Genomic DNA, 25,048 nt, shown 5'->3' with positions numbered 1-25,048 from the left:
CTCCCCCCCCATGGTCAGTTTTACCTTTCCTAGCCATGATTGCACAGAAGAAAATCCCACTGAACTCAATAAGCATGCAAATGATCAAATCTGCCTTTCCCCTCCTTCCCCTCTCCTCTCCCTTCCTCCTCCCTTCTTCTTCTCCTTCCCTCTTCCTTTTTCCTCCCCTCTTCCTTTTTCCTCCTCCCCTGCTCACTCCAGGCTTCCCTCTCCATGGTCAGTTTTACCTATCCTAAGCATGATTGCATGGGAGTAAATCCCACCGAACTCAATAAACAAGCAAATGATCAATCCTGCCCTCCTCCCTCTCCTGCCTTCTCCGCTCCCCATCCCCTGTTGCCAGTTTCACCTATCCTAAGCATGATTGCACAGGAGTAAATCCCACGGAACTCAACAAGCATGCAAATTATCAATCCATTCTCAGCAAACTTGCACAGGATCCCATTTCTTACTTCCTGGATTAAAAAGCAGAGAAATTTATTAATAGGCAAAAAACCTTGAAGTCTGAGAATATACCTATAGCCCACAGATATTTCTATCAAACTTTAAAAAGCAGGGAAATTGGGCAGCTATAATGAATTCACCAGGGGAGCAGGAGACCTGACCTTCTCTCTGAGATATTGTACTGCCTTACAAATTTGTCAGAATGCAAACACAATTTGGGTTGGTCTTTCACAGTCCAATCCACTTCCTGTGTAGCTTGGAAGAATTTGGTAACATGTGCCTTTGAGCATATGGTAAATGGTGGCAATATCTGCAGTCAACCCAAATAACAGAAACAAGACGTGTGCTGTGCTGATCTTGTTTTAGCAGGGAGGAAGCAACATTATTAAAACAGTTTATAGTTCAGATAGTCACTTTAAATATATTTGATTTACATTCCAAAAACAATTGTGGAATAATGGCATTGACTGTTCTGCAGAATAGTTTCCTGTGGACATGAGGAGTGTCTCAGTTTGCACAAGATAAAACAGTGGGAGGTGAAATATATTCTAGAAAAATTCTAGGTATGCTCTATGTTTTTAATTGACCATGCCCACCTTTCCTTAAGTGGAGTAGTTTAAGCATAGCAGGCTGAAAACATGCATCTTGGGCAGGCCAAGTTTGTTTTTTCCAACAGCTAGAGTCATTGCTTAAGTAGCAACATATTGTAATCAGTCTGATTTTACATCAAACTTCAGTTTCAGATTCAACTGTAAATGCACCCAAAATAGAAAGAGAACATAGCCTCCAGTTTGAACACAAAAGGTTGTCTTCACCATCATGTGGCATTGATGAATAAAAAGGCTTTGAAATTAATAAAAATAAATTTGACAGATTTCTACAATGAATAATGAAATATAATCTTCTAGGTTAGATTCTCTGTAGAAAGAGTAGTAACACAGGAAAGAAGCAAAGTAAGAAGAACACCAACAAACATACAAAAATGTAATTCTCTATCTTTGGAGATGGCAGTTTGACAGAAATATATGTTGGCTATAGATATGTTCTTAAACTGCAAGGTTTTTTTGCCTATTAGTGAATATGTAATATATTGTTGCTGTAAAAGTTTTTTTTCCTTTTGAGGAACTAACCAATACTATTTGTATTTTTTTCCAAAAAATGTTTTATTGGGGGTTGTGCAAAGACTATTTTTACTTTTTACTTTTATTATTAGTATTTTTATATTAGATTTTATGCCCTTGGCCACTGAAGAAGAGAGGTTATCAAAACATGCCTGGCAAAAACACCAAAGGAGAACTTTTAAAAAAATATGTATTTGTCTCACCAACCAGTGATATAAATGCCTTTGGAATAAGCATTTAAAGTTTGTTTTTACTGTTTGATACATTAATATCATTACATTTATGTATTATTTATGCTTAATTCTTTTTTGCTACACTGACATTTTAGAGAAAAATGGATAAACAATTAATATGATGGTTTACATTGTCAACCAGGGCTTGAACCTTTCAATGGTCATTACAAATCATTTTTATGATTATTTTATATTGTACACTGCCTTGATATTTTATGAGTGGGTAATATATAAATATTTTTATAAATAAATAACTGAATGCAAATTCAAATGGAGCTACACATCATGTTGGACACAGAACCACTTCTCCATAAGGAGTGAAAGTGTTTGAGAAGATGGAGTGCCTAAGTCTTTCAGACATGTTATCCCACCAACTCAGAGCTTGGAAGATTACTTTTAAAAAGTAATAAATTACAGTTACAATTACATGGCCCCCCAAAATATTAATTACCATAACAGTTGCAATTGCTCTGAAAGTAACTGATTATTTTACTTTGTCTCAAAAGTAATCACTGCAATTACATTTCAGTTCCTTTTTTTAAAAAACGCCTACACGGTGCTGGCCTTGGCTGCTGCACATCTAAGTAGCCTAAAACAACATTAAAAATAAACACACACATACAGAGGTAGCAGAATAATTATTTTTATCCATAAGATAGCAATGGTGGTCTCTCCGCTGGTAAAGGAGGTGGGGACGGAGGCAAAGGCCACTACTCAGATCTCTGCACATCAAACCAAGTGCAACCCCCCCCCCACTCAGCCAGCAGGCATAATCTCTCTCACTTAAGCACCTCCCGGACCCTGCCCTGCCACCAATTAAGGGACACGCACTCAAGCAAACATTTTCCCGAGATGCAAAAAAGTTAAAATACAGCAAATGCAGCACAGTAGCCAGAGAGGGTGGTGGAGGCCACTTTGTGTGCCAAGTGCAAACACAGTATTCTCTCTCTCTCTCTCTCTCTCTCTCTCTCTCTCTCACACACACACACACACACACACACACACACACACACACACACGTCATCTTTCACCTCCACAGTTCTTTATCTCCATTCTGCTGCTCCCTCCTTCTCCTTTATCCATGTTCTTGCCCTCCGACTCCTTTCTCCCTCCACTCCATTCTTCACCACCACCATCCATTTTTTTAAACAATTGTTTTTTCCACTCCACCCCCATCTCGTTCTTCACCTCCTCCCTCGTCTCCCCCTACCCACCCACAGAGCATGAGGGAGGAGTGACGCTGCACAGAAGCCCAGTTTAAGGCACATGATTTTTATCTACAAATCAGAGGAGCAGAAGACTTCCCCTGCTTCCCCCCCCAAAAAAAAAGTAATGCCCAAAAGTAATGCTGGAAACATTACAATTACTCCACAAAAGTAAAAAAATTACTCCTAGTTCTATTACAATCAAAATGTAAAGGAATCACCCACTCATTCCTCAAAAAAGTAACAAATTGCAAGTACCAATGCACCAACTCCATTCCATGTCTATCCCCAGACAGCGACTGAGAGCAGCTCTTAGATTTATATGCTCCCTCCTCTGTACTGCAAGAATAAATGGAATGACTAACAGGAGATCCTATGGTTTTCTGACCATGGGGTCTCCCGGATCACAGAACGCCAGGAATCAGCAAAACCCAGGATAAGCTCTGGATTCCAGTGCAACAAAACAAAGCACTTTTTGAGTATAGAAATACGATATTTTACGATATTTTCCAGTAGCATTGTTAAGCCATTGGGGATCACTCAGCACATGGCTGTGAAATGAAATTTCCTCACCGTTTTCTTCTTTTATGCATAGTTTCCCTGTGTTACACAATAAGGGAATTTTCTTTTCTTTTCTACAAAAGAAAAGCTATGGCGATTGAGAAAAAAAATATTTTGTATATCCCCCAGGTAGGTACTCATGTCAACTTTCCCCCCTCAGTTCCCACAGTCCCCACACCATGGTTTTGAGAACTACTAGATTAGAGGACAAGCTGAGCAATAGTTTTATTTATTTCAATGATAGTGTTTTGGGAATACATATGTCTCACACTGATAAATCTCCTTTTGAACACTTGCACATTAAAGCAGCAACAAAGTTGGGCATTCTTTTTCACACTAGATCTGGGTCTGTTTCAGTAATATTCCCATTCTACATAATAATATGTGGAAACTCAACCATTGCTTTGTTGTAATGTGATAATAGAAGAAGGATGATGATGATCTGGATGACACAGAATTTTTAAAGGATTAGGCCTACAACAGTGGCTAATACTCCCTCTGGGTTTCTCATGCTGTAGTGCATTTGGTAATGGCATCATGATTAATCTGGCCCAGGCCTCAAGTAAAAACTCTGAGCAAACCATTTTAATCTTTATCCACCTGATTGCTCTGTTCTTGTCCTCAGGTCCTCCAGCGCCAATGAGCTGGCTATGCTTATCTCTCGCATGCAAAAAAATGCTGACCAGGTGGAAAAGGACGTTCTTGAAACACAAAACAAACTTAAGCAGGTAAGTTTGGGAGATTGATATGGGATCCATAGCATGTGCTAGAGGTGAGGGATATTGTGAGAGCCCTAAATATGCTAATAGGAACATGTAAAGGTTCAGATATATTTGTAAGTAAATATATGTGTATGGGTATATGTATATATCTCTATCTTTCTATCCCAGGAAGTACACAAGAGATTTACTCAGGCTTGATTTTTATTTTACAAGAAAGGCAGTGTGGCGTAGTGGTTAGAGTGTTGGACTGCGACCTGGGAGACCAAAGTTCGAATCCCCACACAGCCATGAAGCTCACTGGGTGGCCTTGGGCCAGTCACTGCCTCTGAGCCTCAGAGGGAGGCAATGGTAAATCACCTCTGAATACCACTTACCATAAAAGCCCTATTCATAGGGTCGCCATAAGTCGGAATTGACTTGAAGGCAGTCCATTATTGCAGGGGATGTTGGAGAAGCCAAGAGCTGAAAGTACAAAAGAATATTATAAAAGTAAAGAGCTAAATTATTCTAAAGGCGGAGAATTAGGGATGGGGGGGGGAGTTCAACACAGTTCACATTTAAAGGCAAGCCTACCTAATTCACACTTTCCAAAACAATATGTGAACCCAGACAGCCATCTTGTGAAATTTGCACTTCTTCCAAATTTGTAGTGCAGTTCTCCAGCTAAGTAACGTGTACAAAAATGCATATGCTAGGGTACAGTGTGCATAAAAATGCATAAATTAGTGAAAATAACATCCAAAAGTGCATTATATTAGGAGAAATTGCTTTGCAAAAATGTGTACATTAGACAAAATTGCATGGGGAAATTTATGAATTTACACCAAAATACTGATTAATTTTCATGAGGACTTCTAAAAAACCAAAACAAAATTTATATGGAAATATGGAGAACTGAACTTAGAGAAAGGGAAACAGAGAAACTGAAACTGACAGAGAATACAGATCAATCCCTTGTAAGAAGAGGACTTTTTGGTACTAAAACATTGCCAACAGGTGCTCATCAGATCTCCGCACTGAGCCCTTTTTTTTTGCATTTTGACTTCTTTCAAGTTTATTTATTTATTTTATTTATTTATTTGTTAAATTTTTATACCGCCCCACTAGCATAGCTCTCTGGGCAGTGTACAACAGAAAGTTGTTGATTCTGAGGCTTAAAAACATTGGCCCATGCTTTCTTGGATCTGTCTGTCCTCTTCCTCTGGCTTCAATAGGGTTGCTGGGGGCAGGGAGGAGTTCTGGACAGCTCCAATGACGTTTAACAGATGTATCACTAGCAGAAATTAAGCAGGGGAACCTTTTCCTGGCATGCAGACACAGTGAGCCTGCACCCATGCCTCAGAGGGTCTGTTGCCAGGCAACTGCCAGCAAGGAAAGGCTGCTTCCATCATGGCCTGAGTTCCAACTGCTCAGCCCATTTCCTTGACTCAGTGGATTTTGGTGGGAGTTGCAGCCTGGTAGAATTAGAAAGAACAAGGACATAGACAGGAAATGCTCCTGGAATAATCCTGGCTCAGTTATGGACACACCATGTTATTTCTGTTCCTGTACTAGATTTGAGTGTGGTTTTACATTGAGAATCTTTTGTAAGGTGCTTGAAGGGCCTCTGAGGACTAGTAAAGCAGGATATAAGCATTGTAATTAAATTAAAAAGATAAAGTTAGAGGAAGGGGCATAGCTCAGTAGTAGAGCATCTACTTTGCACGAAGAAGATCCCAGGATCAATTCCCAGCATCTCCAGGTGCAGTGAGGAGAGACCCGTCTGAAATTCTGGAGAGCTGCTACCAATCAGTGTGCAGAAAATACTGAGCTAGATAGACCAATGGTCTACCTCAGTATAAGGCAGCTTTCTATGTTCTTATGGTCCCTGGAAAGGCATGCCAGAGGCCATGATGTCGCAGATCTTCCTTTCTGCAGGTAGAGAGGCCTCCTTGCTATGGTGGTGGAAGGGATTGTTGCTATCACTTTGCTGCCTTCAGCAGAGAGGGCCAAAACGAGGTGTGTTGGGGGCATGGCAGTGATGGCTTTGGATTTGCCAGATCTAGTGTCCCCTCCTTCTGTGGACATGCATACCAATTTTCCCTCCCATTCATTCAATATGAAAATATGAGAAAAAGTGTGGGATGGCAACAAAAAAAAGTGAAAAGGCCCTCACCTTGTGTGCACTGGTGGTGTGAGCCTGACAGGGCTTTCAATTTGGTGGTTCCTCCCCCGTGGATTCTCCTTCTCCCCCCCACAGGATTGCCATTAGTTTGCTAGGTTCCTTCTTTTCACATAGCTGGTAAAGTCCTCTTGCCAGAAAAAAAAACTTGACAGCTGTAGACCTAACCAGGGTGCATATTATTAGCTAATGGGCCATCTCTTCATTTCATTTTAAGACTGGGAAACCAGAAACTCTTGTCCTTTTGGAGCAAATTTTGCTTGTTAAGGCATGCCCCCACTCCCACCCCACCCCAGTTGCCAATCCAGTCTCACCTGAGGGAGGAGCTTTTCACTCCATTCCACCCTGGCCTTGTTTGTACATGGTTAACTGTGAATGCCCTGATCTTGGCCACTTTGCGTTTCCCTGCTTGCACTGAGAAGGAGCAAGACACAAACGCTGGCTTAGCATTACATCCAAGCCAGGGATCGTAGTTCATTTCACTTCCAAAAAACCACAATATATGTAGCCAAGGTTTGTTCTCTGCCTATAGATTGTGGTTTGCTGAAGTGGAACAAATCACCATCCCTGTTATGGACATAATCTTAAACCAGTGATAATGCTTGGTTTCCTCTGCATGCTATCAGGGAAGAGTCCAACAGCTCAGAAAGGCATATTCGAGGTAAGCCATTAACTATTGTGTGAACTGGGCCATGGTTTCAAAGCCATGGTTTATAGGAAGATAATGAAGAATTATGAGAACAGACTCAGAAGCCATCCAAGATTCTTAGACTGGCTTGTTGAATCAGCCCAAAGCTTCATCTAATGATCAGTTGGTTGTCGGGGCTTGAGAAGCCCAGTACACAGTTCTTTGCATGCTCCGACAGTCACCGGATAGGTACACAGCCAGGTACACAGTGTTTTGCACAGGGCATTGCAGGCACCACTGCTAACCATCATTCAGCCCTGCTGAGTCTTTACGTATCCCACAGTCGATGTCATGTACGATGTCAGGTGTAGGGCAGGTGGCTGTGGTTTGGCCAAAATGGCCTCATGGGCCAAATGGGGAAGCCTGGTGGACCTAATTAGGCCTGCAGGGTGGAGATTCTCCACTGCTAATCTAATCCATCACTTTGTCTCCAACCCAACGCCTTTGGGAAACTTCACCTGTTGTTCTTTCTTCGGGATGCCTAAGCCTATCCTTCACAAATTTGTCTCACCCTTAAAAAAAACCCAACTTAGCTACTGGCTTTCAGTGTATCTTTTGGTGGTGAATACTGTAAATTAATGATTGTGTGACAAAAAAACCCACCTTTACTGTGAGAATAATATTGACAACTGTATAATTGTGTCAAAGAGTAAGAGTTGCCTTCATGGTTTGCAGCCACACTCTGATGGGGAATGGTGCTGACATATCAACTTTTTTTCTTTCTGATTGCAGGACAGCAGCTACCACCAGCAAGGCAAGTCTTTTGAGTTCCAGCAGGAGAATGCCAAAAACCTGAAAGAGGCTGAGATGCTTCTGAAAGACCTCTTCCTAGATGTGGACAAAGTCAAGCGTCTGAAGCACCCTCAGGCCTTGGAAATTGAAAAAGAGTGAGTAGCAGTGGTACTATTAGTTTCCAGCCCTCCTGAAATATATTAATTAAATGCATGGTGATAACCTATTTGGGTGACTGTCATGAAAAGTTGATAAGCTCCAGACTTGGTCCAAACTCTTCAGATCATTCAGTAGTACTGGGCAAATCTTCCTTGGGGGGCCCTAATTTCTAATAGAAAAACTTTGTTTCTTCTGTCCTACAAAGCATCAAGCAGCTCCATGACCGAGTGACACGCCAATGTGCTGAATATCGAGATCTCTATGAAAAATTTATACTTCCTGAAGCTGGATCCAAAGTGGACTGGAGCACAATTCTAGAGCAAAAGCAGGTAAAGGCTACTAACTGGATATATTGCCCTTGATATGAACAAGTGGATTTGCTAATAAAGCTGGATGTTAATTCCAGTGTGGCAAACAAAAGGCATGATTCAAGAAGCCCCTTTAGAATCATAAAATCCTAGAGTTGGAAGGGGCCTATAAGGCCATCAAGTCCAACCCCCTGTTCAATGCTGGAATCCAAATTAAAACATACCCGACAGGTGGCTGTCCAGCTGCCTCTTGAATGCTTCCAGTGTGGAGAGTCCACTACCTCCCTAGGTAATTGGTTCCATAGTTGTACCACTCCAACAGTTACAAAGTTTTTTCTGATGTTCAGGTGAAATCTGGCTTCCTGTAACTGGAGCCCATTATTCCATGCCCTGCACTCTGGAACGATCGAGAAGAGATCCTGGTGCTCCTCTGTGTGGCAACCTTTCAAGTATTTGAAGAGTGCTATCATATCTCCCCTCACTCTCCTCTTCGCAAAGCCAAACATGCCCAGTTCTTTCAGTTTCTCTACATAGGGCTTTGTTTCTAGTCCCCTAATCATCCTTGTTGCCCTCCTCTGAACCTGTTCCAGTTTAGGTGTGGTTATGTTCATTATGTGTGCTTTGGGATTTTGTTCATCTCCTCCATCCCACCCACCCACCCACCCAACCCACCGTCACAGACATTTTCAGAAGTTTACCCAAGTTCTAGGAATGGTTACTTGAGCTATGTAGGAGGCTATTTCTGGAAGGAGAAAGTCTTGCTGCTTTTCTGTGGATGAGCCCTTATTGTGTGGTACTTTGAATTGGAGCCAGAGGTATTTTCATAGAGAGAGGCTAATTCACCCAGTGCTCTCTAAGTACATTAACACATGGGTTGATTTGATCCATGGTGCTGATTTGCCAGTGGGCCAGTGCATGCCATCTGAAGCAACACATAATCATCCTCTCACTTACTTGCTCTCCAGGTTCATGAAGAAGTACTGATGTCTGCTTCACTACAGGCAAAACTTCAGTGCAGATTGAGCCAACTCATATAATAATAATATTTTTTTTATTTATTGAATTTATATCTCACCATTCCTCCTGAAGGAGCCCTGGGTGGCAAACACATCAAGAAAATTTTCTAACAACAAAAATCTAAAAACAGTTACAGATAAAAAATATATCTAAAAACAGTTATACATAAAAACAATCTTCCATCCAGTCATCTATAGGTTGCCAGGAACAGTCTCCTTCAAGGCTCAAATGCCTGTGTAAACAAGAATGTTTTTAAATTCCTCCTGAAAATCAGTAATGAGGAAGACTGACAGACGCACCTCACTCGGGTCTTCACTGCTAAGCTAATCAAGACAGCCCTGGCTTAACCATTCATAGCAGATGAGACTATCTGCAGTTGATTTCAAGAAGGCACAGCATACAGCTTGATGGGAATTCTGCCTGATAATCATGGTCGCCGTGGTTAGGATTGCAGCCTTAGATCCTCTGGTCACTGCCATCATTGAGGAAACTGTGAAATATGGGGATTTTGTTTGGATTGTTAAATGCAGCTTCTTTACAGTGAACTTGAGAGAGATTTTTAAAGGTGCAACTATCTTAAAGTAGCCTGAAGGAGAACTTGTTTTAATTGTGCTTTTGAAATAAATGCCTCAGGCTCATTATCTAGAAGAACTAGTGCCTGTTTTGCTACTGAATAGTAATGTCTGAAAAACACCCCCTTTGCCACACACCTGGGGAGAGGGAGTGGTCAGAGTGCTTTCAATCACTGGCACTAGAATGAATGTCCTACCTACTCACTTGAGGCTTCAGAAGGGAGAGTTGCTTTGTCACCACTAGGGTTCTTCAACTTCCATGATCTTTCAGTGGCTGAAACAGACTTCCTTACTGCATAGCAATGGCTGTAAACACACTAGTTGCCAGATCAAAGCATTTCCATTAGCCACACCTGGAGGGGGAACGGGTTGATCTGCTGATCAATTACGACATCTCTTTGAAACTGAATTTTTTGAAAACTGCACTCAAATGGCTCCCACCAGGTTTTACAGTATAAAGAGGTGGGGTTTGGCTAGCATTGTGTGCCCTTGTTTTCAGAAAAGAGAGGTGGAAACGCACTGGAACCAGCAGAACAGCGAGTGTGTTTCTACCCAAAGTCTCTTCTTCCTCCCTGCCCCAGGTAAAGCCAGACTCCCTGTTTGGATGATGATCCATGCTTCCATCTTCCTCTCCTATTTACTTCAAGGGGCCCTAACAAAGTCAGAACCTTAAATGCAACAATACAGTGACTAGTACGTAGGGAGAAAGAGAACTATTACAATAGTTACTGTATAGAAATAGAAGAGGACAACAAAAAGGATAGAACAAGAGCCCTGTTCCAAAAGATTAAAGAAATTAAAGGGAAATTTAAACCAAGAGTAGGGGTGTTGAATAATCAACAGGGGAACACACTGACTGACCGAGATGAAATAAAAGGAAGATGGAAGCAATACACTGAAGAACTCTATAAAAGAGATGCAAGGATGACAGACTCATTCACAGAGGAACCATATGATGAAGAACCAGACATTTTAGAATGCGAGGTGAAAGCTGCTCTTAAAATACTTGGAAGAAACAAATCACCGGAAATAGATGGCATACCCATAGAGATGCTACAAGCTACTGAGACTGAATCTGTCCAAATTTTGACAAAAATCTGTCAAGAAATATGGAAAACTAAACAATAGCCCACAGACTGGAAGCGTTCCATATACATCCCAATTCCAAAGAAAGGGGATCCCAGGGAATGCAGTAATTATCGAACTATTGCCTTAATATCCCATGCGAGGAAAGTAATGCTCAAGATTCTACAACAAAGGCTCTTACCATATATGGAGCGAGAAATGCCAGACGTCCAAGCTGGATTTAGAAAGGGAAGAGGCACCAGAGATCATATCGCAAACATACATTGGATAATGGAACGGAGCAAGGAATTTCAGAAGAAAATCACCCTGTGCTTTATAGATAACAGCAAAGCCTTTGACTGTGTAGATCATGAAAAACTATGGAATGCTTTAAAAGAAATGGGGGTGCCACAATCTGATTGTCCTGATGTGCAACCTATACTCTGCACAAGAGGCTACTGTAAGGACAGAATATGGAGAAACCATTTGGTTCCCCATCGGAAAGGGTGTGAGACAGGGGTGTATTTTATCACCCTATTTATTTAATCTATATGCAGAATATATCATACGGAAAGCGGGACTGGACCAAGATGAAGGAGGTGTGAAAATTGGAGGGAGAAACATCAATAATTCAAGATATGCAGACGATAACATACTACTATCAGAAACCAGTAATGATTTGCAGGACTACAGCTGAATGTCAAAAAGACTAAAGTAATGACAACAGAAGATTTATGTAACTTTACAGTTGACAATGAGGACATTGAACTTGTCAAGGATTATCAATATCTCAGCACAGTCATTAACTAAAATGGAGACAATAGTCAAGAAATCAGAAGAAGGCTAGGACTGGGGAGGGCAGCTATGAGAGAACTAGAAAAGGTCCTCAAATGCAAAGATGTATCACTGAAGACTAAAGTCACGATCATTCAGACCATGGTATTTCCAATTTCTATGTATGGATGTGAAAGCTGGACAGTGAAAAAAATGGGTAAGAGAAAAATCAGCTCATTTGAAATGTGGTGTTGGAGGAGAGCTTTGTGGATACCATGGACTGCGAAAAAGACAAATAATTGGGTGTTAGAACAAATTAAACCAGAACTATCACTAGAAACTAAAATGATGAAACTGAGGTTATCATACTTTGGACACATCATGAGAAGACATGATTCATTAGAAAAGATAATAATGCTGGGAAAAACAGAAGGGAGTAGAAAAAGAGGAAGGCCAAACAAGAGATGGATTGATTCCATCAAGGAAGCCACAGACCTGAACTTACAAGATCTGAACTGGGTGGTTCATGACAGATGCTCTTGGAGGTCACTGACTCATAGGGTTGCCATAAGTCACAGTCGACTTGGAGGCACATAACAACAATAAAGTCCAGGAGGAACAAAACGTGCACATTTTTCTTCTCTGGTGTCCTAGCTATGAAATGCTATGGGCAGAGTAAGGCCAGGAGGTATTTGCAGGGTAGAGCTAGGAGGAGATATTTTGGCTGCTACCAAACCTCATTGTTGCCTTGGATGTAAGCATGCACAGAGATTTCATCTCTGCATAAACCCTAACCCTCCTCCTGGCCATGGGGCCTCACTATAGTTTTTCTCTCTGTTCTTTCCATTATATGAACAACTGAACTTCACAGTTCTAAATTAAAGGAATCTCCAAAAAGCTTAATGGTTGAGAGAAATTCACCAGAGCCATTTTTAAGAATAACAGTGTGGTTGTGGTAAAGTCACTAAGCCTTTCCAACTGGCCCTGCAAACTTCTGCCTCCCTCTTGTTTTCTGTTGCTCCTTTGTCTGGTGTCAGTGATCTCCAGCATCTCATATCGCAGGGCAGTGAGTCCTGATTACTGGCAGCTACCGTAAGCAGGAGATTAGAGGAATGTACTAGTCTTTCTTGCAGTTGATTAGCTCTGAAATTGCTCTCATTGGCTTTGTTGCAGAAAGAAATTAATGCAGGGAAATATGGACCTACTATGCCAGAGCTGGAGAAACAGATAGCAGAGCACAACATCCTTCAGAAGGAGATAGAGGCATATGGCCTCCAGATCAAGAACCTTCATAGTCTGGTAAGATGACATATTTTGTCTACCTTTCCATTCCAGAGATGTGTAACATCATGTCTTCATAAGTCTGTGTTGCTGTGCCCTGTCCTGTGCCCCCAAACTGTGTTCAGAAGGGTCTTCCAACTCTCTAGAGCCAATTTTGACAGTATATGGAGAGCTGCAGGGAGGAGGAGTGGAAAGGAAGACCCTTGTGCAAGCGAAAGTCCATTGCACTTGTGCAAAGATTGCGTTGGATGCAACCCTATAATATATATGGTGAGCCAATAATGTTGTGCTCTGGGCAACACACAAACACAAAATGATAAAATACAATTAAAACAATAATGTCAATTAAATTACAATCTGCAGCCTAAAACCCCCGGGGTTGTATTCAGCGTAGCACTATGTTGCTGATTCCATCAGCACAAGAATTTCTCCTTGCACGTTCTCTGCTGCTTTTCCCCCTCAGACCCCCTAAATCTGTTCTGAGAGCTCCCGCCTACCAATGGAGCAAATCTGGGGACACTACAGTGTATGAATGGAGCAAGGGGGAAAATCCCATTGCACTAAACCTTGCGCCTGCACATTTATTTAGTTGAATACTGCCTGCAGCTGAGAGAATAAAACAAGATGGCTAAAAAATTACACAGAACTTAAAAAGAATGGTTAAAAACAGTAAAATCACAGATTATTTTAAAGGCCTAGGATATTAAAAAGTCTTCACCTGGTGCCAGGTGACACAAAGAAGGCATCAGACAAACCTCTCTTGGGAGGGCATTCCATAATTGAGGTGTTACAGTCCGGTCTGTCCTAGTTCTACATGGAGATGTGGCTAAGTTAATCCCATTTCATTCCAAGTGGATTTTAAGGGAAATTAGCCAGTTGTCTTTTGTGTTGGCGAAATCTCTGGATGAGCATCCCCAAAAGATATGCAGACACCATAGGGCATTCTGTGGCATTGGAAAGAATGGAGCAGGTTTTGATCAAACAATTCCATATATATCTAGAACAGCCTTTCCCAACCAGTGTGCCTCCAGATGTTGTTGGACCACAACTCCCATCAGTCTCAGCCAGCATTGCCAATGGTCAGGAAAGATGGGAATTGTGATCCAACAACATCTGGAGGCACACTGGTTGGGAAAGGCTGGTCTAGAACATGGGTAGGAAGATTTATGGCTTGTTGAAACTACTTTGTTTTTTTACTGGAGCCAGGTGCAAAAGTCATATAGATAAAATTAAAGAACATGGTGCATAGGCACTGGTTTTCAGTACTTGAAACTGAACTGAGCTGGCAGTCCTTTCATACAAAAATCCACCCTTGGGTAGCTTTATTCATTTCAGCAGCATAATTTAGACAGGGAGGTTGTGCTGTTATTGGCTGTTGTTAAACAATTGGAAGTCAGAAATCCTTGCTGATCTACTGCTAATCAGCCATACATCTACCAGTAGATCCTGATCTACCTTCTGCCTACTTCCTGGTTGAAGAGCACCTGCATGCACACCAAAGCTGCTGTTGCCAAAACTATAGTTAGGGCCACAAATTAGAACAGGACAGGTGTGGGGAACCTTTGGCCTTCCAGTTATGGATGAAATACAATTTCAATCATCCCTGCCCATTGGCCATGCTTTTTAGGGATGATGGGAGTTGTAGTTCAGCAACATCTGAAGGGCCAAAGGTTCTCCCCACCTGGAATAGGGCCTTACTTAAAGGGTACTTGGCAAAATGGTTATTCTAGCACTAACCTCTACCTCTTCTGAGAATTATGGGCAGTGGCTGACATGTGTCTTGTTCAGAAGACCAGCATCAGCAAACTCTTGAATTTGGACCCCAATTCAGCTACTTGCTGCTGTTGGTTTATTTAAGGTTTTTTTTTATCTCACCCTTTGTCACTCTTGACCCCAGGGCAGACTACAAATGTATAAGAGCAATATCTATGATAACATGTCATCATTATACAAAGAGAAGCAGATAAAATCAATACTCACAACTAGTTACAATTCCAACAAATGCTGAAGATTGTTCCATAGCAACACTTTAAAACTTGAGAAAAGTAAGTTTTGAGCTGATGCTGAAAATATAACAGCCAAAATATGGTTTAATAAATGTAGTATCAGCTCTTCTAGAAATTCTGGATGTCTGTGGTCTGTGGTTTTTTTAGTATTTTAATGTTTTGTTTTGTTGTGTTGACTTTACCTTGCAAACTGCCTTCATTTTATAAAGACAGTCTATAAATGTTTAAATCAATAAATAACATCATAGATGTCAGCTAGTCTTCTGACGGGAGGGTATTTCATGTTCAGGGCATTATGTGATGTGGGTCTTTGTACCTCAGCTGCCCTATTATTGAACTGTGGGGTAACTGCACACAGAACCAGGCTGGGCCATAATTAGCTTAGTAAAGTAAAATTACTAATTGATGGTGTTGACTAATTGGTATGCAAAAGCTGACTTATTCAGCTAATTGGTGGCTTCCCGCTGCCTCCCTTTGAATAGAAGAATAGTCTGGTCTGAAAGGATGATCCCATTCCAGATATTCTGATTCATGAATGTTCAGTGTCCAAGATTTCATGCTCCCAGTAACTGCATTGATTCATATAAAGATGATAAACACTCAATTTGTATGTGTAGCATGCCAACACTTTAAAATAATAATGTGAGCATCAACATCTGCTCAAAGAAAATTTATTTCACAAATCAGACGACTCAACTGAATCCAAAATGAATAAAATAAATCTTCACATACTTTCCCACAATATATGTACTAGCCCCTGACTGTTGCCTGCAATAAGACAAGGTCTGGGTTTTTCCCCCAACACTTTCTGTGGTCTGTTAAATTCTTATTTTTAATACATAATCAATTATTTTATGTATGTTCTCTCTATCTTTTTCCTTGCCCCTTACCAAACAAATAGGAAGCTGCAGATTTAAAAAGACAATATAAGGACTTGCTGGTAAGAATTTTTTTCAGTATAATGTCATTTTCTTGTTTCTTTTTTAAAAAAATGATTATTAGATTTTTATATATATGTGTGTGTGTGTGTCAGATTCAGGCAGGGTATGGTTGGGAAAGTGAGGCAAGTTTAGTGGTGTTCCATCCCAGACTAGAGGTGCCTGAAGCCCTTATGGTGCTGAAGATGATTAATAGTTCCTACTACTTTATTTACATTTCTCTTATATAAAGGGACAGCTGGTACAGCACAGCGGGGAGAGCCTGGCTTGGGAGTCCAGAGCCTGTGAGTTCAAATCCCCAGTTGTGTCTCCTGGGTGTCAAGGGCCAGCTAAAGATCACCCCCACAGTGAGTGGCTCAGGGGTTACGTGCCCTGCCACCTGTGCAGCCGTGGGCAAGCTGCAGAGTCCCAAGGAGCCCAGTTGCCCCCCAGCTCACAGTTGCGGACAAGAAAGGGGCTGGCTTGTGCAGCTGTGGCAAGCTAAGCAGGCCCTAGCCAGCTGGGGAGGACCAGCCTCAGAGGGAGGCAATGGTAAACCCCCTCTGAATACCGCTTACCATGAAATCCCTATTCATAGGGTCGCCATAAGTCGGAATCGACTTGAAGGCAGTCTATTTTATATAAAGGGAGCACTTGAGGACCCATTAGAAGGGTCAGGAAAGAAAAGCACCATTGGTATTAAGCATTTACATTCTCAGGGCTGCAATGTTAAAACGCTAGGCCTTCATTACAATGGTTTCTGGGATTCCAGGGCCCAGGGGCCCACTTCAACCAAACCTAACAAGTCACATGACTCACTGAGCGCAAAGAAAGCCTCAGTAACCCATCCCCTTCCCCGCCATACTAGCCTGCTGTTCTCTTTAGAGGTTCTTGGACTGAAGTTCTGAGACTGGGTGCAGGAGAAGATGCAGGTTCACACTATAACTTTCTATGGCAGCCTTTGTCTTTCATTCTAAACTACCTCATGGGGTTGTTGTGATGTTAAATTATAGCGGGGCAGGTAAAAAGCATGAAATTATCTAAAGAAGACTATGGAAATTGTAAGTAAAAGTTGCAGCCAAGGCATTGAAATATTCTCTCCAAACTAACAGAAAGCCTCTATCTGGCGATGCCAGAGCTTGGGCAGCATCTATACGCACCTGCAGGGTTGCACTAAGGAGCTGGGTTACCTCACAGAGCAGCAGAACAAAATCTTGAAACAGGACTGGAGTGATCAAATGATTGCTCCCCAGTCTGTACGGCGTGAGTACGAGGTAAGTGATGTTGTCATTACAAAAAAAGCAAGTGGTAGGGATGAATGGAAGATATGGTAACCTATTGGATAAGACTTCAGTCAGGAAACATAAGATGACTTCCATTTACTTCCTAAAATGCCTTTGGCCCATAAAGTTTCAGACGTCTAATAGCACTAATGTGCAAAGTACTTGCGGTGGTAGGAGTCCTTTTAAAGTTCAGTGTTGTTCAGGGCCACCTACTAAACAGGTATTTGTGTTTTTGCTGCTGCCGCCCTTGACCTCAAGCACATGAATTTCATTCTAATCCCAGAACACTAGGGATAAGATCCATTGGCTGGTGCTAGTTCAAAAGCATTCTGTCAACCTAACAAGCTGGTATCTCTTTCAGTTCATTCTTTGTCCACTGGTTGCTGCTTTTACTAATCTGTTTTTCCCTTGCAAAAAATATTGATATTAATATTGATCTTTTAAAGGAAACATCATAAATGTAAAAGGAAATATTGATATTTTGAAATGAAATAATATTTTGAAAGGAAATATTGATAAATAAAAGGAAATTCAATAAAATTGTTGTTCTTAATACTGATATTTTAGAGGCAGATTTTTTTTTTAAATCCATTTTCAAAAATATCCACAGCAAATCTCCTGCTGAGAGGAAGGGTGGGATATACATTTAATAAAATAAAAAATAAAAATCTGATCTGCAACTAGAGAGAATAAGAGAATTAATGGAAAATTCAGTACCAAATCTGAATTGGGCAGAATTCTGGCACATTAGTATAGAACACACACTAAGAGAGAAGAGTATTCCCTGTGCCTTGGCTACTAAATGGTATATTTGTAGTTATTCTGACTTGGTCAACAAAGCAAGGGTGGACACCAGAGGGAACTATCCTCAAGGGTTCTTCTGAGCATGCATGGAGCATTTTCTGCTTGTAGTGCTCATTTTCTGGACACACATGGTGTCAAAGATTGCCCCCCTGGGGTCCCTTGACCTCAGCACCCCAAGGGGGGTCTTTGCTTCTGAGAACAGTCCCACTTCCTTTGGGTCTCTGCTTCCCAGGCAAACTCTCCCTCTTTCAGGATCCATCTTACGGTAGAAACTGCCACCACCCCTTTTCTTAGCTTCTTACTCTGAGGAAGGGGACCTCAGAGTGCTAACTGAGATCCTAGAGCAGACCTATTGTTACACCCTCTGCTCTAGGACATTAACCCACCTAATCAACAGTAGTCAGTAGCGTCCAGCAATCAAGGACTGGATTTTAGAGTCAATCAAGGACTGGATTTTAGAGTCGTTAGTCCCAAGTAATACACACCTTTAAGAAAAGGGGAATTTATTTAAGAGAAAAGAAAGGTACATACAAAAAGAGAGTAGCATTTGTTTCCTTAAAAGCTAATTGCCCTAAGCCAGGCTACGAGAGATACTTAGGCATAACAATAGTGAGAGATTCAAACAGACAATAGCAAATAACAAACCTCTGCCTAACTTTGCTAAGTCACTTACTTGGTTCCCAAAAAGCATCGTCAGGCAGGTCCACGTAGTTGGAACTAGGACACAGGAGTAGGAACAAGACTAGGAACAACCAACTGAAGGATCACCCTTCATTTTTATGGAGTTTTGCTGGCAACAGGGAGGAGGGCAATTAGCCATCCTCGGTGCCCCTTCCAGGAGCACCTCCTTTGAAGATAAAGGGGCTAGACAGTCCCCTCCAGGGGTCTTGATCTGTGATGCCCACTATTCCTGACTTTGATCTCAGGAAGCAGATAAGAGATAACAGATAAGGTTCAGTTGCATCTTCCTGACATTTGTACATTGCCTGTCTGGCACTGAGCCTTGGACGTCCCCAGCCAAATGTCCCAGGGATCCCCAAGGCTCTCAGAATCTCCTCTGGTTGAACCATTTTAGCTTGACCAAAGTTAGCTATTCTTGACACATGGAGCCATTCAAACATTGAGATACTGTGTTGAAGAAGCAGAGGAAAGACAATGTATGTGGGGAACATGGAGGAAGCTACTATGTTATGAAACTTTTATGCAGGTGGTTGAGAACCACTTCCAGGCTGCTATGTAGCATGGATGTCTATTATTATTTATTATTTATCTATTTATTAGATTTATATCCCGCCCTTCCTCCCTCTATGTGAGAGAGAACCAACAATGAGAAAAGGGAGAACAGGTACTTCTGCATTTAGATGGTTCTTTCTTTGCATGTGGACCCATCTGCTTGTGAATGGGAACAGGAGCCCTACCACTTTCAATTGGCATGAGCTATCCCAGAGCTTGGAAAAGTTACTTTTTTGAACTACAACTCCCATCAGTCCAATCCAGTGGCCATGCTGGCTGGGGCTGATAGGACTTGTAGTTCAAAAAAGTAACTTTTCCAAGCTCTGGCTATCACTGATCAGTGTCTTAGTTTCCTTAGAAAATTGGACCTGAGGTACTTTTGGACAATTGGTCCTTACCCACCAGAGCTCTTAAGAAGCACAAGTGACCCAAGTCACTACCATTTGGATCAACAGCATGCCTTTAGTTCTATCCAAACCCTCAAAGCTAATGTTCCAGAAAGCACACAGTGAATGCAACCATAAAATCACATGTACTGTATGCATAAGTATGTCAATTACATGTGTTCCTACGTGGATGGTCTACCCACATGAACTTCACATTTATCCAGTTCTTTTATTGGGAGAAGTGACTGTGTAAATGTAACCTCGTTCATCTCTCTCTCTCTCTCTCTCTCTCTCTCTCTCTCTCTCTCTCTCTCTCTCTCTCTCTCTCTCTCTCTCTCTCTCTCTCACACACACACACACACACACACACACACACACACACACACACACACACACACACACTTTTATACGAAAGCCTGAGCACCAGTTTTCTCTGCCACACTTACTTGAGTAAAGGCATCCAATAACTAAATTTAGGCTATATGTTTTAAAAGCAGTGAGACCGTTTTGTCTGGCTGTGCTTTCAAGTGTATTTGCCCAAGGCTGGACACATCTCCCTTCCCCACTACTGATTAGGACTGCTCACAGCAAAAGGTTAGGCCAATCACTGTGTGCCTGAGCCTACAGCAAAGCATTTTTGTTGGACACACCTGGAGTGGCAACAGGGTTGATGCTGGCCAATTAGTTTTGAACTCAGCAAGACGCAAGTATGTCAGTACCCTTCCTATAATTAGCTCTGGCAGTTTCCAGCCTTCTTAGGGCTAGTACTCCCCACCCCCCAATGTGAAGGATCTCTCAGCATATGAAGTGTTTAAATGTTTGGTTCTTTTTGGTCCCCTGCAGGATTTCAAGAATAATGAACTCCTTAACCAGGAAGAGTATGTGAATACACTCCAAGATGATGGAGAGAGGATGATAGAACTGAAGCATCCAGCTGTGACCCCAATCCAAGTAGGTTCAACATTTGGAACCACCTTTGTCCCCAGATCTCAGATGTTGGCTGGGGTGATGGGAGTAAGAGTCCAACAACATCTGTTTGCCCTTCAAATTGGACTTTTTGCAATAAGGAAAGTGATGGGGAAATGCACTGGGAAGCACGTGAGAGAAAAGTGCTTGATGCAACATTGTCTAACTTCCCCAAAAACACATCAGAATGAAGGCTCGCTAAACAGCTATCACCATCTAACCTCCCCACAAACTTTATGCAAACAAATTGGGATGAATGTTCAATTAATGGGTTATCTGAAAGTGACCCGATTCAGAGGCTCCCATTCTGAATTGTTTCTGGACTTTTCTTGTGTACCAAAAGATCAAATGCAGCAGAGTAATCTGTAGTATATTGGAACAGCTAGATCAAAGTTCTGACTCATTATATGTACAAGCAAGCAAATGCCCTGGAAATTGTCAGGTGTTTGTAGAGCAAGTGCCGTTTAGGGAGGTTTTGCTTTGTGTTATTTGAATTAAAGTTTGGTACTGTCTGTTCAGCTGATCGTGGATAGCTTGGCTGGATTCCCAACCATCCACTTTCTTAGGAACTGTAATATTTTGCAATCTGAAGGCCTTAGTATTTTGGAAATGAGATGTTGTACAATAATAAATTATGCCATTGTCCACCCTCTAACTGTGCAAAAGTATTTTGAATATTAATATTAAAAACATCTTTTCAGACATGCCTCTAATCCAGACCTCATAGAAACAGATTAGTTCATTTGATATAAAACAAATGTGTCAGTTTCTTGTCTGGATTCATCAGCCAGCTCTATCTTCTGCTATCAGTCTTGGGACTAACAGAGAAGGAACTCAACAGAAAGAGATGCAGCTAGACAGAGGGAGATATGAGAACAATTTCCTTTTCACTGCAGACACATCAGGAAGCCTTGAAGAATGAGTGGCAGAATTTTCTCAACTTGTGCATCTGTCAAGAGAGCCATTTGAAGAGCATAGAGAACTACAGAAAGGTAAATTGTGTATATGGAGGATCCTGCAGAGCTCAAATCTATCTCTTCTTGATCATGTGCAGAAACCTTTACAACAAGCAGGAAATGATCAGAAAGTGTGCCTTCAGCACTTTGTACTCTTTGTGTTTTCTCATGCACCTGCTCCATTTCATGGATCCCTCCTCATACATAGCTTAGGTTCTTGGAGGAAGATTACATATTCAGAAGTTGGAAATATTTGTCTATGCTGCGTTTTTTTGTATAAAATCCCTCAGTTCATAGCATTTGATCCATTTCTCATGAGCAGCCCTTTCTCCTGCAACCCCTATGCCCCCTAAAGGCTGCTAGAGCTGCTCCCAAACCAATGGTGCTTCAGGGGAAGACTAACAAAAATCACCTCTCCCTGCCCCGCTTTCCGGAGGGAGTCATTGCTAGATCTAAGGCTGTTCTGCAAACAGACATTTCCTGAATCCAACTTATTCACTATTTTGTAGTCCTTTTATCACTCTTTGTACCCTTTTAATGTTAAAATAAATAGAATTTTTAAAATGTTCAGAGGTCTTAAGTGTTGTTGTTGAAATTTCTATCTAATCCTTCAAGATGAGTTCCCAGGACAGCTTACTATTTAAGAATCAAAATACAATACAAATGATTAAAACCATTAAAACCTGCTAACAGGAAAATCTAAAAGAACAGCATAAATTGGTCAGCAGAGACAAAACCATCACACTGCTTTAGAAAATATAAAATGGTTCATCTGCTGCCAAATAACATCAAAGTAGGTGCCAGGCAAGCTTCTCTGGGGAGAGCATTGCATAATTTGGGTGCCACCATGGCAAAGACTATTCCCTGGCTTTCATCTGCCATTCCTCAGATGGAGGGGAACCAGAAGAAGAATTTCTATGGAAGATCTTGGTACTGATAGAATTTAAGCATATCTTTGACATGTTTTAATGCTTTAGCACCAAATCAAATGCACAGAGACGAAAGTAGTGACTAAAGGTACAGGGCAATCCTATGCTGACATTACTCTCTTGAGGTCACCATGCAGGTCACAGGGGGCAGCACAGGGAGAACTGGTACAGGCAATCAAGCACTGGAACGCTGAAACTTGCATTGAGCAGACATGATGAGAATATACTTCTAGTCTCTGGAAAAGACACCAGTGCGAACACACACTCTGCTACGGGCGTACAGCTGAGGTAGCAATGACTGAAGTTCCTGGCTAAAGAAGCATTTGTCTGACTCTTTTGCTGCTGCTGTTCTCTTTTTTGTCTTTAGTTCTATGATGACGCTGACACTGTGAGCCAGTTGCTAAACAAGCTGACCAAGGACCTTGATACAAAATACAGCACGTTCAACAAAGACAGCCCAGGAGTGGTGTCTGATTTATTCCTTCACCTGGAAGTGAGAACCACAGGGGGGAAATGGAGGATTTCAGCAAGTTCTTATGTCTTAATTACTGACCTGGAGCCACCATGCATTTCCTAGATTATTGTGACAACCAAATCTAACTATTTTTATGGCTTCATCTAAATTCAGTTAGGTGCATGCAGAGCCAGGGAGTTATAAATTGGACAAGTAGCATTGATTCACTCCATTAACCTGAGGGAAGACAAGCAAAGATAAGAGGAGAAAGGGGGAGGAGAGGAAAGATGAGCTGGAGAAAACAGCACCCTATCTTGTGCATGGTGAGTGACTAAGTTGCTCCCCAGATAGGAATGGATAAAACGCAAAAGTTCTGTTCAGATGAAATTCATGGTCTGAGTGAAAGTGGGGATGGCTGAGCAGGGCTGAGCATTACACCTGCCTGCCCCAGTGACCATGTGCTCAGCCAAAGCCCACGGCTCCTGCCTTCTGGAGAGGTCCTGGTTGCGCAGAGAGAGCCTGTCCACTCCACATGCAACTTGTACACACACAAGCTCTTTCAGATGAACGCGTGCAGTATAGGAGTGGAGACAGCAAGCATGATCCTGATCCCCCTTCCATGTGTTCTTCTGAATGTGCCCACAGAAGAAAAGTCACTGCCTCATCAACATCCTCAAAAGTAGGGTCTTCAGCCCCAATATCCATCCCAGGCCCATGCAATGTATGGGTCATCAAGCCAAGCACTCTACTAGCCATGTATGGCAACTCGCCAAGGGCTTGATAACCCTTTGCTTTTGCTGCCAGCCTAGGACTGTGAAAATAGAAAGATTGCCATCCACCTGGCAGGCCACAATTTATGATGGATAGGATCTGTTTTGCTTGGCAGGCCTCAAGTTGTGTAGGCTTGCTCCTGGCTATGTTATTTGCTCAAAATATATACCAGCTCTAATTCTCTCCTCCTCCCTGTCTAGAATGAAGAGAAGACTGTGAAACAAGCTGAGAGGAGCATCACTGAACTGAAAAGAAGGAGCAAGGAGATCAGTCCTTTGAAACTCCGCAGAGTCCACCCACCCCAGCCAATTACTGTGGATACCATCTGTGACTGGGATTTGGGTGATGTAAGAAAACACTCTTGTCTTGTCATATCATATGTGATAGAATCTGATCCATCTGAAGTTTTACACTTTTGTAATGTGTTCCTCTCTGTGGCTTCTGAAGGCTTGCTTACATCTCACTACTGTTGCTGCTGCTGTTGTTACATCAAAACAGGCAGAAGGGAAAGCAGCTGTGAAGCATCTGGTACCATGTTTGAAAAGGGAAAGGTGTGATGTAAGATTGAGTACCCTACACATTGATACTACTCTAGTTTTTGTCCAAATGGCAGCCATGTGATCTGATCAGAGACACTGTTGATCTGGCTCTGTTATGATGGCAGCAGTTTTAAACAACATTGTGCTATGTGAATTCTTTGGGGTGGCATGGAGGGACAGGAACTGCAAAGCTGATGCTCAGTTACTTGTAATTTCCCCCTTCACCCCCCATAAGAACCCAGCATAATGTAGATTGCCCCCTAATCATTTGATGTATGTTTGGGCATTGCAAAACTGTGCCTACCAATGTTTCAAGCCCAAGACTTACACAGATTTGTCCAATGGCCACCCAACTATTTCTTTGAGATGCTTCTTGCTTTTCATAGCAGAGCTTTAGGATTCTGTGGGGCTTTCAAGCCATCTTGTTGAAATCCCTGCATTAAGGTAGAATCTTTGATGCCCAAATATTCCAAAAACAATGTAACAACCAATCTAAAGTGCATCACAGATAGTGAGCAGATGGAATGGAGTGGCAGAGCTAAGGGGAAAACATTTTGTATAGTTTTTCTATTCCTTTGGGGCCAATAGGCTATAAATGACTACTAGTCATGATGGCTGTATGTGATCTCCAGGATCAGAGCCAGTATGCCTTTGAATACCAGTTCCTGTGGACCAACAGTGGGTGAGGGGACTATTGTCTTCAAGCCCTGTCTTGTGGGCTTCCCAGAGGCATCTGGTTGGCTACCATGGGGAAATAAAAT

General features: G+C 41.8%; 1 protein-coding gene across 3 annotated transcripts in view; it reads left to right on the top strand.

Annotated features, from left to right (window-relative positions):
* The window catches only part of EVPL (envoplakin), a 63,197-nt gene that overhangs the window by 18,852 nt on the left and 19,297 nt on the right, over nt 1-25,048 (top strand). For all 3 annotated transcript variants that reach the window (XM_061616252.1, XM_061616254.1, XM_061616255.1), the window contains exons 2-11: nt 4,190-4,292; nt 7,868-8,022; nt 8,232-8,355; nt 12,936-13,061; nt 15,951-15,989; nt 17,079-17,240; nt 20,516-20,623; nt 21,535-21,630; nt 22,891-23,016; nt 23,949-24,095. In XM_061616252.1, the coding sequence (XP_061472236.1) occupies nt 4,190-4,292; nt 7,868-8,022; nt 8,232-8,355; nt 12,936-13,061; nt 15,951-15,989; nt 17,079-17,240; nt 20,516-20,623; nt 21,535-21,630; nt 22,891-23,016; nt 23,949-24,095 (1,186 nt within the window). The remainder of the gene's footprint in view (nt 1-4,189; nt 4,293-7,867; nt 8,023-8,231; nt 8,356-12,935; nt 13,062-15,950; nt 15,990-17,078; nt 17,241-20,515; nt 20,624-21,534; nt 21,631-22,890; nt 23,017-23,948; nt 24,096-25,048) is intronic.

This window comes from Rhineura floridana, chromosome 3, assembly GCF_030035675.1.
Source record: "Rhineura floridana isolate rRhiFlo1 chromosome 3, rRhiFlo1.hap2, whole genome shotgun sequence".
NCBI classification, from domain to species: Eukaryota; Metazoa; Chordata; class Lepidosauria; order Squamata; family Rhineuridae; genus Rhineura; species Rhineura floridana.
The sequence above is the reverse complement of the archived record's forward strand: the minus strand, read 5'-3'. Positions and strand labels throughout refer to the sequence as shown.